We start from the raw sequence: 17,434 nt of genomic DNA, 5'->3' as shown, positions 1-17,434 counted from the left end.
GGAGGTGTTGTAGGTCTTCATAGAACCGGTCCACTTCAGCCTCTTCTGCATCAGTGGTTGGGGCATAGACTTGGATTACTGTGATGTTGAATGGTTTGCCTTGGAATCGGACCGAAATCATTCTGTCATTTTTGAGATTGTATCCCAGTACTGCCTTTTGCACTCTCTTGTTGACTATAAAGGCCACACCATTTTTTCTACGAGATTCCTGGCCACAGTAGTAGATATAATGGTCTTCTGAGTTAAATTCGCCCATTCCTGTCCACTTTAGTTCACTGATTCCTAGGATATCGATGTTCAGTCTTGCCATCTCATTTTTGACCACGTCAAGCTTACCTTGATTCATAGATCTTACATTCCAGGTTCCTATGCAGTATTGTTCTTTGCAGCATCGGACTTTCCTTTCACCATCAGACACATCCACAACTGAGCGTCCTTTCGGCTTTGGCCCAGCCGCTTCACTCTTTCTGGGGTTACTCGTACTTGCCCTCTGCTCTTCCTCAGTAGCATGTTGGACACCTTCTGACCTGAGGGGCTCATCTTCCGGCGTCATATCTTTTAGCCTTTTGTTAAAACACATTCTTTTAAAACACATTCACTGATGTTAGCTCAATTTATGCATTCGTTCACAAGGAAAAGTAAAACGGTACCTGTATTAGAGCCAATGGGATGTGGAATGGTGCAGTATAGCCCAATCTCATCAGATCTTGGAAGCTAAGCAGGGTCAGTACTTGGACCACCAAGGAAGGCTCTGCAGAGGAAGGCCATGGCCAACCACCTCTGCTTCTCACTGGCCTTGAAAGCCCCTTGCTGGGGTTGCCATAATACAGCTGTGACTTGATGGCACTTTACACACACACACACACACATTAGAACCAATCACTCTTCTCAGTTTATTTATTTATTTATACTTTCGGTTTATATACCGCCCTGACCCCGAAGGGTCTCTGGGCGGTTTACATAGTGGTTCTAACCAACCAATTAACCTAACTAGGGCCACATTGTCTACAGGGTGGTGACTGCCTACCAGCACCCCGGGCTAGTTGTCATCCGGCTTCCTTAAATTATATATAACAGTGTGCAAAAATGTTACTTATGAACACTTATAAATGGTTAGTGTATTTTATTTTACCTATATGTATGGATAATTGTCATAGGAGTTGGTGATTTGTGTACTTGTGTATGAGTAGTAACAAGATCAGTGTGAAAAAACAGACCAGCAGGATATAATGCCTACATAGAATCCACCTGCTAAGGCATTCAGCAATTATAGCCCATTGAAGAACATAGCTGTAAGCATAGCTTTATAATTTTTTTTTTACAATTATTTAAAATATTAACATTTATGTATGTGGAGCGATGTAATTGTTATTAAAATTTCCCTTCTGTAACAGCTATTGTTGTACTTTTTAGAATCAACAGTATATTTTCAATACGTCACCAAGAGAAATGAATTGTTGAAAGACAGTTTATGTAAGGTTTCATACTATTTTTATTCTTATTCATATTATATATTTGCACAGTTATATATAATTTTAAATGAGACTTGTATTGTTGTATTTGATAAGGTAAACATCCTTGATCAGAAGAAGATCATTGTCGAAACAGCACACCATTCCGGAGACCACCGTCTACATTCACTATATATATTACTTATGTTCTATTATTGTACATTATGATTTATGAATATAGTACCAAGCGCTATATTGACACAGTTCTTTTTTCTTTTTTCATTGGTCTTATTACTGTGCCCATTCTTGTAACGATTCAGAGTTGGATCCAGCCAGCTTTTTCACTCAACTCATACCCAATCCTCCTCCATACTATAGCCCTCATTATCCTCAGCAGAGTCATTCTGGATGGTCAACAGTGACCCTTGCTTTTCCAGGACAGAAAAGCCGGTTGGCTCAAGCCCATTCATGGACTGGCCCTAGCACATTTCTCACCCACCCCATTCCCCCTTCACTTTGCTTCATACCTTGTGTACCTCGTCCAAGAGATTTTGGCCATCCCAAGCAGATGTAATGGATCCGTGTGTTTCTCTCAGGTCTAAACCTCCCAGACCAAGCAAGGCTTTGTAATCCCCTGCCCCTGTTTCCATTTGCTTCTGCAGCGTTAAAGAGAACGGGGAAGAGGCCTGCAAGGAACTGCTGGAAGCATATCACGCGTGTCTGCGGGCACTGGGCCTCAGCCCCCAAGATGTAGCAAACAGCTCGACGGTAAGGCGACCTCTACGAGCACTCAGGGAGGGCAAGGATCGGAATCACGGGCATGGCTGGGTTGGCAGGGCATCAGCATTGAATAACCAGGGCTATTTTGGGGCAGGAACGCACAGGAATGGAGTTCCGGCTGGCTCCTGAGTTGGCCACACCCAGCAGGAACTCATTAGCATAATAGGCCACACCCAACAGCAGAAACTCATTAGGATTGGCTACATTAGGGGTGTGTGGCCTAACATGCAAAGGAGTTCCTGCTACAAAAAAGGCCCTGGGTTTTGACAACAAACAAGGTAAACAGAATAAGAAGGGAAAGGTGGGTGTGACTGGATGACCACACTTCTGGTAACATGGGGGTGCAGCCTAATGTGCTAATACGCGGTGCTGTCAGGGTGTGGCCTAATATGCTAATGGGTTTGCTGTTGGGTGTGGGATGCTAATGAGCTCCTGCTGGGCTTTTTCTACAAAAAGAGTCCTGTGAATAACAATGCTCATGGTTGTGTCAGTAGAGGCCAGGGATCCCCAGCGTGATGCCTGTGGTGCGTGATGCCTGTGGTGCCCGCTGACGCCTTTCCTGGCACCTGCAAAGTGTTTTTAGAAAGTGGGTGGGGCTTTTCTCCAGCAAGGCTTCTGATTGGCTGTGCAGACTTATTTAAAAGGTTGCTTTGACAGCAGCTGCCACCCCAGCACAGGGTTCTTCACAGTGTGACTGAAGCCAAGCTGCGGCAGACGTTTTGTGGCTGGTTCTACCTCCAGGGGCCCTTTTCTGGCTATGCTCACCGCTCTGTGACAGAACTCCAAAGGTGCCCACAGGGTCAGAAACGCTGGGGACCCCCCAGGATAGACAATTGCTGGTTACACCATTCAAAAGACAATCGAGGGCCGGCAAGTGAGTGCTCTTTCAAACAAGATGACCAAATCCAGACCCAGAGAGCTTCCAGCGGCAATAGCAGGACTTCCCCATCAGTCCTCCAGAATACTTTCATCAGCCCAAAAACATCCAGCCTGACCAAAGAGTTCTGGAGAACTCAAAAGTTGTGTAATGTGTTGTGTGTTACTTTGCCTGGTCTCAGTAAAAGGCACTAGACGGCTTTTGGCTTTTCAGCTTTGCGACGGGCCAACGCGGCTAACTCGTTAAGCAAGAACAGGGTTTGGGGTTGCCAAGCTCCAGGTGGGGCCTGGAGAGATCCTTGAATTACAAACTGTTCTCCAGACTAGAGATCAGTAATCCTTGACAAAATGGCTGCTTTGGAGCGGGGATTCCACGGCCTTGTACCCTCCTGAGGTCTCTCTCCTCCCCCAAACCCCACCCTACCCTGGCTCCATCCTCGAATCTCCGGGAATTTCCCAACCCAGAGTTGGCAACCCTAAGGGAGATGCTGCTGTGTCTCCATCCCCTGCCAAGGTTCAGATGACTTCTTTCTTGTTCTTCCAGCTGCTGAGCCGCTAAGGGTCTTGTCCTGCCAAAGCTTCCCACAGCCACCCGACGGCCCTCGAAGAGTGACAGCGGACATGGAGGTGTACCCTGGAGCCGGACGCAACACTCCCAGGGGGCCCCAGTGCAAGGGTTCCCCAGTGCAATAAAGCCCTTGCGTTTTACTCAGGCTGGGCCTGTGTCAGTTACTGAGTGGCTGCTCCTTTCCCCTCCCCCCACCCCTCCAACATCTCCCCCACCCCCTGCTTTCACCCTTCCTCCTCCCAGGAACCTTCCTCCTCCCCCCCCCAATCTGTGTTGTACTAATTTCCCTTCTGTAACATTTTATAGCACCTTAAAATGTTCCCAAAGTGCTTTATAACCATGGCTTAAATAAACTGACTGGCTGTCAGCATTTCCATGCTAATGTTCCAGTCCTGCTGATTTCCCCCCAGCAGCACCTGATCACTTTCAGAATCCCAGCACTCACCACCACAGTACGGGGCATCCTTTTCCCAACAGGTGACCAGCCATACATCTCAAAAACCTGAACACTGGCCTTAAAAGCTACAGGTCACTTTGCTGACATGCTCAGCTGGAATCTCTGTCCCCAGCGGCATCTTCACACCACTGGATATCACAGCAGCAGTGTGCCATGGCAGCCATCGGCAACTGATCCCATACGGACAACTCCAGAGGTGAACAACTGCAATAGCACAATACCCAATGATGTACAGATGCAGCCCAAGTCTTTCCCACCTGGGTCTGCTACAAACATAACTTCTTTGAGGTTTGTCAGTGCTGAAATCTCTTTTCTGGAAGGGATCGTTTTTAATTCCATGTGATCATGCATGCTAACAAGTGTAGACAATAACTACTGCAAGCACAGACTCTGCATGTCGTGAGCCGAGAAGCCCTCCCTAAAAACGATAACTTGTGCCCTTAAGGGGTTCCAAAAGCCAACACGAAGATGACTTTTAGTAGACACATACTCTCGAAAGCAAAAGCCTGTAAAAGGTAAAGGTTCCCTTGCTGGAAAGCCAGTCGAATCTGACTCTAGGGTTGCTCATCTCTGTTTCAAAGCCAAAGAGCCAGCGCTGTCCGAAGACGTTTCCATGGTCATGTGGCCGGCACGACTAAACACCAAGGCGCACGGAACTCTGTTACCTTCCCACCGAAGTGGTCCCTATTTATCTACTTGCAATTTCTTGCTTTCGAACTGCTAGGTTGGCAGGAGCTGGAACTAGAGACGGGAGCTCACTCCGTCATGCGGCACCCGGGTCTCGAACTGCTGAACTACTGACCTTCCACAGCCTTCAGTTCAGCGTCTTAACCACTTGAGCCACTGCAGCTCCATACACCGTACACTGTGTACAAAAAAGCCTATACACTGATCTAATCTTGTGCCGCCGCCACCCCACCCACACACTAAAAAGATGAGGGGAGGAAACTTCTCCAGTGACTACTTTATCTCGAGGATGCATACCTGGCAAAGGGTCTTGTGCAGCAGAATGAAAGGAAGGTCGAAGAGTCTTCCGTTTCCCATTCAAGACACTGGAAGATCCTTGCTCATAAGCAGCCAAAAGATTTCTGAAGCTGAATTTACACTCAGCTGTAGAGTATCTCTCATCCCACAGCCTGGAAGCCCCCACAGAAGAATGCTAACATTTGGCTTGTAAAGACATGGATAAAGGACAATTTTTAAAAAATGTATACCGTTTTTTCCCCAAACTGGAACCCAAGGCAGCTTATCACGGCACTCTCCCTTCCTCCACCTCGTCTTCTCAACAACCATCTTGCAAAGTAGGTTAGGGGGAGACTGTGACAGGCCCCCAGTCACCAAGGGAGCTTCCATGGCAGAGCAGGGATTCAAAGCCAGTCGTCCCACTTCAACACTCTGACCACTGCACCAGGCCAGCTCTCAAGCGTGAGCGTAAACTAGAATGCGACTGGATCCACCCAGCTTTTTGGCTCAATCTCACCCACCATTAGTGCCCGACAGACATGGCTTTTGTCTGCGCAGGTCCCAAGACTCACCCAGCACATCCTTTAGGGGCGGCCAAAGGCCCTTCCCTGCCTTTCTCACTGGCACTAAAACTGACGGGATCTAGCCCAGTGTCAGCAGGTCTGTCACAGGTCTGTTATGCTTATGAGTTTTATGATGTATATTGTGTTTAATGAATTTGTCTTAATGCATTTTAACTTTTCATGGAAGCCGCCCTGAGCCTGCTTTGGCAGGGAGGGCGGGATACAAATTGAAGTAAATAAATAAAATCAGACAGAATGTGCAAGGAAGGCCTGGTGTCAGTCCAGCCCCAGGGCTGTTCCAAAAAAGCTTTCCAGGACCTCTGAGATCCGCCTAGCCTCCTTCCTGATTCTCATGGCTTGCAGAGCAGTATTACTGCTGCTGCTTCGGGTCTTTGTACCCTTTGCCCATTGCCAAAGACTGCCAGGTCACACCCAGGCAGGCAGAGTGATTACCACAGGCAAAAGGCCCAGACAGGAGATGAGCCTCAGACACAGCCTTTCTGCCTGGCTAAGGCAGAAACTGACTTTCGGCTCAAAGGATCCCTGTTTTGAACATTGCGGAGCCAAAGGGTGGCTAGCTGCAAACTTGGCACTGCTGCGGCAACCACCAGATGTGCTCCTTACCAAGTTCTGCAAGCCCAGCAAACAGAGTGGCAGCAATAAGGAGAGGCCGTGTTCAAGTGGCAGACCGTCTGCTTGGCATGCAGAAGATCCCAGGTTCAATCCTCGACGTCTCCGGTTAAAACGGCCAGGCAGTCGGGGATGGGGAAAACCTCTGCCTGAGACCTTGCAGAGCGGCTGCCGGTCAGAGTGGGAAAGACCGACCTTGATGGACCGATGACCAGACTCCGTGTATGGGAGCTTTGTGTGTTCAGTAACCTTGCCAGAAACACCAGCACTCCACACTCAGTGCGATGGTGTGCACGGCAAATCCCAGAGGTGCAACTGGAGTGCCAGGGACTGACGGCAGACGGCACAACCCAACTCTGTCATTCCATCACGGTGGGGAAGGGATTGGGGGGTGGGGGAGAGACAAGAAGCTGGGACCAGGAACTTTCAGTACAAATCTACAACCTTTATTACAAGAGAGACCAACGGGTGCAACAGCGAGGCCCATCTATCTCCCCGAAGGTGGGGGGGAAGGGGGGTAGTGTACATAAAGCTTTAGCCCAAGGAAAAGTGCTGGAAAACCTCTTGCCGCCTTCCCAGAGGCAGGAGGTAACAGCCAAGGTGCTGCCTGTAGCTCCCCTTCTCCACCCCCCAAAAAAGAACATCAGGAACTAGATGGGGGGGGTCATAATGGGTTCCGTCGCCCACGCCCTCTCTTCAGAAGAGAGCGCATTAGAATCTCCAAACCACCCAGGCACGTGGAACGGAGGCATTTTGAGCAAGCTACAGAAAAGAAAGAAACCTCGTCGGGTGGCATTAAAAATCCTTTTGGAAAAGAAAGGAAGAGGGGACGTAAAAGCACGACGGAGGGGCTGGCACCTTTGCCTCCCTCGTCGGTGCTCGCGGCCATCCCAGAAGCCGGTGGGGGCTCTATGACCTGCCACAGAAGCAGGTGTGACATTGGGGGGGGGGGGGGAAAAGAGCAACACCACAGCTTTGGGAAGGAGGGAAGGGGGGGGAGCCCAGCTCCGTGCCCGCTAGTCCCGCCGCAAGTTCTTTAACCGCTCCTCCAGGTCGGCGTCTGCATCGGCGAGAGCTGCCGAGGCCTCGGCCTTCTTGCCGCCGGCCACACTCAAAGAACCGCCGGTCGAAGGCAGGTCTGCAAGGGAAGGGAATCGAGTTTAAGGTACGGCACGAGACAGAGACGCTTCGTTCCTCAGTCTCCTCCCCCAACCCCATCAGCCATAGTCGAGCAGAGCAGAGACCTGCATAGAGATGGAGCAACAGAGGCATGTGTGTACTTGAAAGAGCCGTTAGCCTTCAGCCAGTACAAGGGCTAGGCAGAATGTTTCCTTATGTGCTATAATTTGGGCCCTAATTCTTCCTAAATAAACCTTGCCCTGCGGGGAGGATCCTCCTGGGGGCTTGCCCTACTAATTTAACTTATTTGGTTCTGTACTGGATGATGCCCCCTCAGAAGGACAACTGAAAAGGGTAGATTCAGGTGGGGTAGCCGTGTTAATCTGAAGCAGCGGAACAAAGTTTGGGTCCAGGGGCACCTTGAAGACCAACAAAGTTTTATTCAAGGTATGAGCTGCTGTGTGCTGAGGAAGTGAGCTTGCACACGAAAGATTATACCTTGAATATAACCTTTTTTTGGTCTCATAGGTGCTACTGGACTCAAACTGAAAAAGGGTGTCAAGCTACTATGTTAAACACAGTAACCACTGTGTCACACTAGAAAGGTGGCTAGCTTTCCCCCATCCATCCAGCTCTCACTGATGAGCCGCTTTCTCATGAACCATGTGCTCCACCCCTGCTTTCAGACTTCAGCAGAACAGGTATCTGAAGAAACGTGCGTGCACACAAAAGCTTATACCCTTGAACTAACCTTCGCTGGTTTTAAAGGTGCCACTGGACTTAAACTTTGTTCTGCTGCTTCAGACCAACACGGTTACTCGCCTGAATCAAACTTCAGCAGGGTTTCTGGGGGCAGCCACACAATGTTGTCTCCCTCTGGCTGTGACACCTTCCTTTGCTCAGATCACTAACAAAATGTGCTCTGATCAAGTTTGGGTTTCCCACAGCGTGGAGCACACGGCCGGTACCCATTTCCTTCCTCACTCCTTTGGGCCAGCCATTCCTCCCCCCACTGCTGGTGGGCTTTTTATTGCTGTTGCTGTTTTATGGGGTTGTAGGCTACAGCCTTAGCACTACAGTGTTGTGCCTACTGTAGAGTTTTTATGGGTACAAAGGTACAAATGGCATTTATTGCATACGGTCAAAGGCCATTACAGAGTTTTAATAGAAATCGTCCAGCAGCTAAGGGGGACCGGCGAGCGTGAGGGAAATGAGGAGGGAAAACCTGAGAATCACCCCATGTGGACTCTCCGTTGCAGAGGCATTTGCAGTGACGATGAGTCAACCATATGGATCTGAAGCAGCCCTGGCATTCACATATATAAGAACGTGGTAAAACAATCGTGACCTCATAAACTTGGCTTGTTATTCCTCTTTGCGTCTGTTAAAACAACTTCATTATGTTGTATGCTAATTTGCTGTTCAACCTCTACCGTATATGTATGGAATCGTGACTTCCATTTCACTGTATCTGAGGAAGTGTGCGTGCACATGACAGCTCATCCCCTGAATAAAATTGTTGGTCTTGAAGGTGCCACGGGACTGTAACTTGGTTCTAGACTTCCTGGGAGTTATAGAAGCATGATTTTGTTTGGCCACTCCCCATCAGTTCCACTCTGGCCACTTCTAGTCCACCCCACCAATCGATCTGGCCCACGCTGAATGGGACGGGTACCAGCCCTGCATGCACACAAAGCTGTTTTATCCTGAGCCAGGCCACTGGTCTGTTAAGGTCAGTACTGCCTACTCAGACAAGTCGTGGCTTTCTAAGGTCTCAGGCAGCAGTCTTTCATATCACCTGCTACATGGCCCTTTCAACTGGAGATGTGGGGGGACTGAACCTGGGACCTTCTGCATGCAAAGCAGATGCTCTGCCACAGAGCCCTGGCCCTCAGATGGGCAGCCGTGGATCAGTGGCAAACAGAAAATCTCAGGTTGCAACCCTGCTTCTCCCAGTTAAAGGTTACTGAAGCAGGGGAAACCTTTTCCCTGCCAGAGTGAGTGTGGAGATGCCGCCAGGCAAAGAAGCCGATGCTCAGCTAAACAGACAAGTGATCCGACCATAAGGCAGCTTCGTAGGTCACCCAAAGCACAACCTCTTGCCCTCCCATTCTAATCCGCCTACCTCTAACCTCCCCCACCACTCCCCGATACTCACTAGACAGCTCATCCGTCAACGTCAGACCCAGTTCGTCCAGCACCTGCGAGACCACAGCATCACTGCAAACAGAAGAGACGCATATATGAGGCCAACAGCTCCCTCAGAGTCCAGAACGGTGCATCTGCACATATCCTCTTCTCCCCCCACGTCTCCTGAAATTCAGGATGAACCGATACAATTCTTCCTTTATAAACTGACATCCAGGTCCGCATAACCAAGAGGTATGAGGCAGCTGAAATCCTACCAAAGCCGGTCACCCTTCCCAACAGTAACTGCAGTCCTCTTACTCCATGCTATTAAATATATCATTCAAGCTAAATTGTCGGCAGTGTTACACGCACACCAGTTCACATATAAGACACTGCATGCTGTTCTATGTTTATATAATGCACACAGGATTGGTTCCTACCAGCTTTTCTGCTTGTTCTTGTCCAATTCTCCTCCTTGTGGCAATTCCCATGATTTATGGCTTTTAAATTCCACAACCCATGGCACAGCCTTGTCAGCGGTCCCCCCCCAAAAAAAGCCCTTGCTCCTTCTGTTTCTAGCAGAAAAGCTGGCAGGATCCAGCCCACACACTAGTTCCTTTGTGTGCATATCCAGAGAAATAGGGGAGGAAAGCAGCATCTTGTCTGAAAAGCCACTAGCTCACCCTGCCAGCCCCTCTAGAACAGGGATGGGCAGAAGGTATCTTGGAGCCTACTTCTGGACAATTGCCTAGTGCTTGCCAGTGGACCACCCAGTGATGACTGGGACTCTTGCAAAGAACGCTGGAATTGGTGGGCCTTGGTCTGATCCAGCAAAGCGCTTATGTCTCTAAGCAAGTCGATCACCCAACAAGTTAGCTGTGCCTTAATTTTTAAGAGATCTCCTCTTGGTTTGTAAGTTTGCATCGCACTAATGAACTACTATGATACTATTAAAAGGGGGGGCATGCAAGCCCACAGGTCAAGGAAACCATTTTTCAGCAGTAGTAACTCTAGTCCTCCTAGTCACTACATGCACATATCTCTTCTGGGTCTTAGATATTTGGGCTCAAGCAGATATCGTTCCATCCATAAAATTCAGACTGCAGAATACATTTCACCGCTCAACATCCACTATTTGAAACTAGCTTTCCTGTGCTGCTATTAGTATTTTGAAGGAGAAGACATTTTAAAGGAGAAAAGATACGTCTAACAGCAGCCCAGGAAAGCTGGTTTAGAAAAGTGAAAACGAAGGGAGCTTCTAGAGTTACCCCTACTCTCCATTCTCTTCATGAGCCCAAGGCAAACTGAGGCTATGATGGTTGCATCGGCACTTTACGGACAGACTGAAATCTGCCTGGGCCCTTAAGTCTGGCATGTCCAAGTTACACCGAAGGGGAAGAGGACCATTGGTGCAAAAAAACCGCTGTCTCCCTGAAAATAAGGAAGAGGTCTCTCAGGCACATGGCATCATTCCAGCACCACTGCTATGTGCAATCAATCCAGGCAGAGCCGCAGAGTACACCTCGCCTGATCTCCGTTTTCTTTGCTGTACCCCCACGCCCCGCTCACCTTTCCTCCTCGTCGAGAGGTCTTTCAGGCACATGGCATCATTCCAGCACCACTGCTATGTGCAATCAATCCAGGCAGAGCCTGATCTCTGTTTTCTTTGCTGTACCCCCACCCCCGCTCACCTTTCCTCCTCGTCGTCCTCATCCCCCATGGCGTCATCAATGGCATCATTCATCATCTCCTCCTTCATGTCCATGATTTCTGACTGCTTCTCAAACTCCATCATGATCTTCTGGATCTGGGGTAGCTTCAGCTGAAAGAAAGCAAAGCGGCAGGCTGTCGTTTGTCTCTGAGTTTAAGAAGGGACCGGGGCTACGATCACAGGTCCCAGGTTCGACCCCTGCCCTTCTCTTGTTCCAACAAAACTGCAGGAAGTTTGGGAAGGGCAACGTTCCTGCTCAAGAGAGCGGCTGCCAACTGCAGCACTGGATGCACCGATGATCCAACTCCATACAAGGCTACTTCACAGCTTTGCTATGCTTGTAGGAAAACGTGAAGTGAGTAAAGCAATGATGCAGAGAAGGGCCAGGACTTCCCACAGCAGAGGTGATTAGCCCTCCCCATAACCAAGCCTATGTTCCTTTACACTCTTCTCTCCCTATTCTGTTAATCGGTTTTTGAATGGAGCAAGGGACTGAAGACACGGTGGGCTATATAGGACGTGGAGCTCCAGGGGGCCAGAATGTTTCTGCTGGTGGATGTCAGGATCCACAGCAAAACAATGAAGCACACGCTTCCAGGAAGGTTTTACTTTTATTGAAAAGCTATAGATACAGTAACATGAACACTGTTAGGAATGGCGGGTTACCTATGCACATAATAGGATATAAGGCATTCGAATGCACACACACACACACACCCATGTAGTACCCAATTAGATGGGCTCCTGCGCGTGGGCATTTGGCAGATAACTAACAGCTGCAAAAGCTGGGAAGGTAAGAAGCTTCTCACGGATTCTAGACACACCAACTCCTCCAGTGGCCTTGAGAGATATGCGTTACAGCTAAGATGCAATTAAGTGCATGGGAAGGAATGCACAGCAATTAGAAACATACACCACACTCATGGCAGCATAGCTGACAGTGGATCCAGAAGCCCAAGCACCTTGGCTCCTCGGCAGACAGCACCTGGCTTTTAGTACCTGCTTGAAACATTTGTATCCCACCCTTCTCTGAACGTCCCCTATGCCCCCGGTAGGAGTTGCCAGAGGTCACCATGACTTCCAGGCATGGGCACACACACAAATGCAAAAATCCCCCCCCCCCCCAAAAAAAAGACAAAAAAAGTCTGTCGCCCAGGCAGCAATATTTGGTATTGACAGCAAAGAAGGAAAAGGGGCAGTCAAGAGTAAAGGGGAATCAGGGCTTCCCTACAAACAGTGAATGGAGGATTTGCCCCATGCAAATCTCTCTGAGCTCTCTGAAGCAGTGTTTTCCCTCTGGCCTCCCTATGCTCCGATGTCCCTCCTGTTTGCTTCCTCTCATCAAGGTCCCTCTAAGACAGGGAGTCGGCAACCTACAGCTCCACAGTCAACTGTGGCTCCTTATGGAATCAGCAGTGGATACAAAAAAGATAAAGTTAACACATATTGGAGGGGAAGGTGGGAGGCCAGAATAGCCAATAGGTGAAGGCAGAAAAATATTTTAATGGGACTTAAAGGGTTGCTAAGAGATGCTTTACAGAAAGGGGAACCACAGAAGGGAACAGCTGCCAGTCATCCAACATGAACTGTATGCATATTTATGCCACAGTGCTCCCCTATATATTTATTACTTATGGTGAGACATCGTGGGCGCCACTTCCTGAGAAGGAACTTGCGACCAGTGTTCCCTCTAAGCTGAGTTAGTGTGAGCTAGCTCACAATTTTTTAGCCTCTAGCTCACACGTTTTTGCCTTCGCTCAGGAAGGATGGCTCCAGAGGAAACTAATTTATGCAGTAGCCAAATCGCTCACTCACAACTTTAATGCCAGTCGCTCACAAAGGAGAATTTTTGCTCAGGGGACTCCACAGCTTAGAGGGAGCATTGCTTGCGACAACCAGTGTGTTTAGGCTGTGGGAACGGTATGGATTATCAATCGATATGTCAATCATCAGTAATGCTAATCTGTATATTTTTTTTGTTATACAAATAGGCTTCATCACACTGGATCTTTGCTGATCTCTTGTCCTGAATTTGGATGGACTTCGGCTCTCTAATTAGAAAAGGCTGCTGACTCCTGCTCAAAAGGGGATGATTGATATGTCAATCATCAGTAGTGCTAATCTGTATAATTTTTTTTGTTATACAAATAGGCTTCATCACACTGGATCTTTGCTGATCTCTTGTCCTGAATTTGGATGGACTTCGGCTCTCTAATTAGAAAAGGCTGCTGACTCCTGCTCAAAAGGGGATGATTGATATGTCAATCATCAGTAGTGCTAATCTGTATAATTTTTTTTGTTATACAAATAGGCTTCATCACACTGGATCTTTGCTGATCTCTTGTCCTGAATTTGGATGGACTTCAGCTCTCTAATTAGAAAAGGCTGCTGACTCCTGCTCAAAAGGGGATGATTGATATGTCAATCATCAGTAGTGCTAATCTGTATAATTTTTTTTGTTATACAAATAGGCTTCATCACACTGGATCTTTGCTGATCTCTTGTCCTGAATTTGGATGGACTTCAGCTCTCTAATTAGAAAAGGCTGCTGACTCCTGCTCAAAAGGGGATGATTGATATGTCAATCATCAGTAGTGCTAATCTGTATAATTTTTTTTGTTATACAAATAGGCTTCATCACACTGGATCTTTGCTGATCTCTTGTCCTGAATTTGGATGGACTTCGGCTCTCTAATTAGAAAAGGCTGCTGACTCCTGCTCAAAAGGGTAAAGTGCAAAAACTGTGGTCAGAAAACCAACTCTGCAGTTGGCACACCCTGTTACAAAGAAAGGGAAGCTGGAATATCCAGAACTAAACCCCAACAGATGGAAGGCTTCCTCTTAACCCTACAGCACTCCCTACCTTTGCTCGACACACTTTGAGCCCACTCACCTGTCGGTTCATGGTGGCCATGGCTTTAGTGACGCCCTTCATGGCCTGTGCCATGGAGTTGTTTGACTTGAGGGTCTGTATTTTGAGGGACACCGCCTGGATGTTGGCCCTCATCATGATGAACTTCTTGACATAACGCCTCGTCCGCACCAGATCTTTGGCCATGATCTTTACTGCATCCTGCAGGGAGATAAACCGGTTTAGAGGAGGAAAGGCAAACACCCTCCAGTGGTTTTCGTGCACCAGGATATGCCCTTCCTCTCTCTTACCATCTGTCCCTGCTTTGCCATCTTCTTTATGTCGGCAATGATCTTTTTCTCCTGGGTTTCCAGCTTCTGTCGCTCGCGGTCCAGCTCTCGCATGGCGCGGTTCAGCGCCCTCTGATTTTGCCGGAGCATCTCTTCTGGGGTCTTCCGCCGTCCAAAGAGTAGATCCATGGTGGAAGAGAATGGGTGGGCCTGCAACTGAGTCAACAGAGCGGAGCCTTTAGACATCTACACCTGTCCCCGTAACGGGGTAGCGCCTTAAGGGTTAAAGTACTAAACTGAGCTCTGATCCATAGAACAGCGGATGACCAGGGTGGCTGTAATCTACAGCCTAGTGATGGACACAAGCAGACCGGGTGCAGAGATGAGCAAAGACAATGAGGGATGGAACTGAAATCACTATCCAAGCCTTGCCAAGCCAAATGCAGAAGCAACTGGCCTACCTGTCTTTCTGGAGGCAGCAAACAGATCCCTTTTGGTTTTGCTGCCACTTTGTGGCAGAGCTTAATCCAGTGGGGACTCACTTACTTATCCACTGAACAATTATAAGCATTAAGATGAACATCTCGCAATTCTGCCACTGCCGAATAGCCTCATTACCATAACATTCTGCAAATCCTGGGTTGGATCCAGCCAGCTTAGCTCACCCAATTCCCATCTAAACTTTCTGCAAATCCTGGGTTGGATCCAGCCAGCTTAGCTCACCCAATTCCCATCTAAACTTTCTGCAAATCCTGGGTTGGATCCAGCCAGCCTAGCTCACCCAATTCCCCTCTAAACATTCTGCAAATCCTGGTTTGGATCCATCCAACCTAGCTCACCCAATTCCCCTGGGGATCCCGGGATCCCCAATGCTGTCTTTTTGAGTGGTCAAAGGGAACATTTACTCTCCTCACCAGGAGAAATGTTGGGTGGATCCAACTCCTAACTTATTACCTCTCCCACTCTCACCTCCTTCAATTGCTACCCTGAACACCATGAACAACCTTTATGAACTGAGCAAAGCAATGGAAACAAATACAATAAGTGCACCTTTTAAAGCAGGGGGAGAAGAAATGGAAATTCTCCAAGGTTACAGCAGGTCAATCAGTATCAGTAAAGAAGCACGAACGTTTTAAAATATGCGTTCGCAAACCACCCTCAACCTTTGGGATAGAGTAGAGGCATGTCTGTGAACAGAGAGCATCTCCGCGATAGATTATGGGCCACTAGCATCAGCCAGGGACAGGACGAAGCCACAAATCATGTGGCACCACAATGCCTGCAAAGAGATGGGTCCAGTAGATATCGGGGGCAGGGGGAACACAGAGCGGTGGGGAGCAAATATTTAGCAACACCAACACACCCACCAACAGCACATGGAGGGACATTTCTTGTTTTAGAGCAAAGACCCCCTTTCTATCATTACCTATATTTGCATCTTTAAATCACCTAGTAATATCAAAGTGATCACCATGAAGCCAGAAGTCCTTTAATGCAGCTCACATACCACGAAGAGAAGAACAGATTGGATTTATACCCCGCCCTTCACTACCTGAAGGAGTCTCAGAGTGGTTTACAATCTCCTTTCCCTTACCCTTCCCACAACAGACACCCTGTGAGGTAAGTGGGGCTGAGAGAGCTTTTTCAAGAACTGCTTGTGACAGAACAGCTCTGAGAGCGCCATGACTGACCCAAGGCCACACCAGCAGCTGCATGTGGAGGAGTGGGGAATTAATCCCAGTTCTCCCAGATTAGGGTCTGTGCTCCTAACCACTACAACAAGCATAATAAAGTGAACTCTACCCCCTGACCTCCAAGGTTAATCAAAAAGTACTCTTCATATAAACAGGGTTACTGAGGAGACAACATTTTAATATATTGGGTTTTATTTTCATCTCGGGGTTGCCAAACTTGTTGAGCTTAGGAGCACCTCTGGAATACTGAGAGCACTAAGTCTCAACAATCAGCCACCCAACGGCTGTCATGGGGCTGAGCACAGGGATAAAATATTAGGAGGCTCCTAGTCATGCATCCTCCTGTGATGAAGATAGCTCTGTAAGAGTTCTTCCTGCGGGCAGAAAGGTGATGCATTTGGGATTCTTCTGAAGCAACTAGTGTTTTGCTTAGAAAAAAAATATGCTTCGGGAAAGAAGACACCATGCTGGAGATCATAAAAGCAAGGTGCGCTATTCCATCTTAGTCATGCTCACACACAAAACAGGAAATGGAACTCAGGCCATGGGTATGCAGATGAAGAGGTGGGGCAATGCATGCCAAGGGTGGCTTCCCATTGATGGACAAGAACTGAAAGGGGAAACATTGACGTTTGTGTTGGGGATTTTCTAATAGGGAACCTACTCCCTGGGTAAGCAGCATACAGAGAAGACAGAGTGCATAAACATGCATGGGAAAAGCACATCCCCAACTATACCAATAAGAAGCTGATGACCAATGCACCCATGTAAACATCAGTGGGGCAAATGCCAACAGTAGTTGCCCACCCAGAGATAAAGAAATTCTCCTTAGTTACAGGATCCACTCCTTATAGAGTGAATTCTCTCTTCATAGGGGGGATGAAGAATGAATCCTTTTACATGCGAAAAGCAAGATATAACTCTAAAGAAGCCATTATCGTAATAACGATAAGGATGGAAAACAGGGTGTGGCTGGCACTTTGAACACCCTTAAGAAAAGCAGACGAGCCAAGGCTATCAAAACGTACTCTCCGCTCTCCTTTTTTTCCTACAAGGGCAGCCCCTCAAGCATATGAGAACCTTTTCCAGACCCGTTCACAGAAAGGGAGAAAGGGACGCAAGCACAGGAGTACCAGGCGAGGGAGAGCCAGCTTCAAACACCTGCTTGCCATTAAGCTAACCAGATGACCCGACCTTGGGCCGGCCGGCCGGCCACACGCATACAATCGAGTCTGCCTCACGGGGTCGTCGTATGCATACAATGGCACGGGAAGCACCCTCAATGCGGCCCTAAAATTTGGTCAGACACAATTTTATATCTGAAGGGGGGAAAGGACAAGCAACCGGGGGG

General features: G+C 48.3%; 2 protein-coding genes across 4 annotated transcripts in view; one reads left to right on the top strand and one right to left on the bottom strand.

Moving 5' to 3' along the window:
• LOC107122667 (natterin-3-like) overlaps nucleotides 1-3,666 on the top strand; it is a 40,038-nt gene extending 36,372 nt beyond the window's left edge. The window contains exons 5-6 of the mRNA XM_015425792.1: nucleotides 2,114-2,219; nucleotides 3,652-3,666. Of these exons, the coding sequence (XP_015281278.1) occupies nucleotides 2,114-2,219; nucleotides 3,652-3,666 (121 nt within the window). The remainder of the gene's footprint in view (nucleotides 1-2,113; nucleotides 2,220-3,651) is intronic.
• Nucleotides 3,667-6,800: 3,134 nt separating this feature from the next.
• Nucleotides 6,801-17,434, bottom strand: part of CHMP2A (charged multivesicular body protein 2A) — a 10,880-nt gene continuing 246 nt past the window's right edge. The window contains exons 2-6 of one of the 3 annotated variants that reach the window (XM_015425795.1): nucleotides 14,411-14,605; nucleotides 14,142-14,321; nucleotides 11,229-11,359; nucleotides 9,566-9,627; nucleotides 6,801-7,426 (exon numbers count right to left, since the gene is read on the bottom strand). In XM_015425795.1, coding sequence (XP_015281281.1) covers nucleotides 7,305-7,426; nucleotides 9,566-9,627; nucleotides 11,229-11,359; nucleotides 14,142-14,321; nucleotides 14,411-14,578 — 663 coding nt within the window. In that variant the 5' untranslated portion in view covers nucleotides 14,579-14,605 and the 3' untranslated portion in view covers nucleotides 6,801-7,304. Of the gene's footprint in view, nucleotides 7,427-9,565; nucleotides 9,628-11,228; nucleotides 11,360-14,141; nucleotides 14,322-14,410; nucleotides 14,607-17,434 lie in introns of all 3 variants that reach the window. The other 2 variants (XM_015425797.1, XM_015425796.1) reach the window with 2 other exon arrangements.

The sequence above is a fragment of the Gekko japonicus genome, unplaced genomic scaffold (assembly GCF_001447785.1).
Source record: "Gekko japonicus isolate JY-2015 unplaced genomic scaffold, Gekko_japonicus_V1.1 scaffold1967, whole genome shotgun sequence".
In the NCBI taxonomy this organism is placed as follows: Eukaryota; Metazoa; Chordata; class Lepidosauria; order Squamata; family Gekkonidae; genus Gekko; species Gekko japonicus.
Note: the sequence above shows the minus strand (reverse complement) of the source record. Positions and strands in the feature narration are given on the sequence as shown.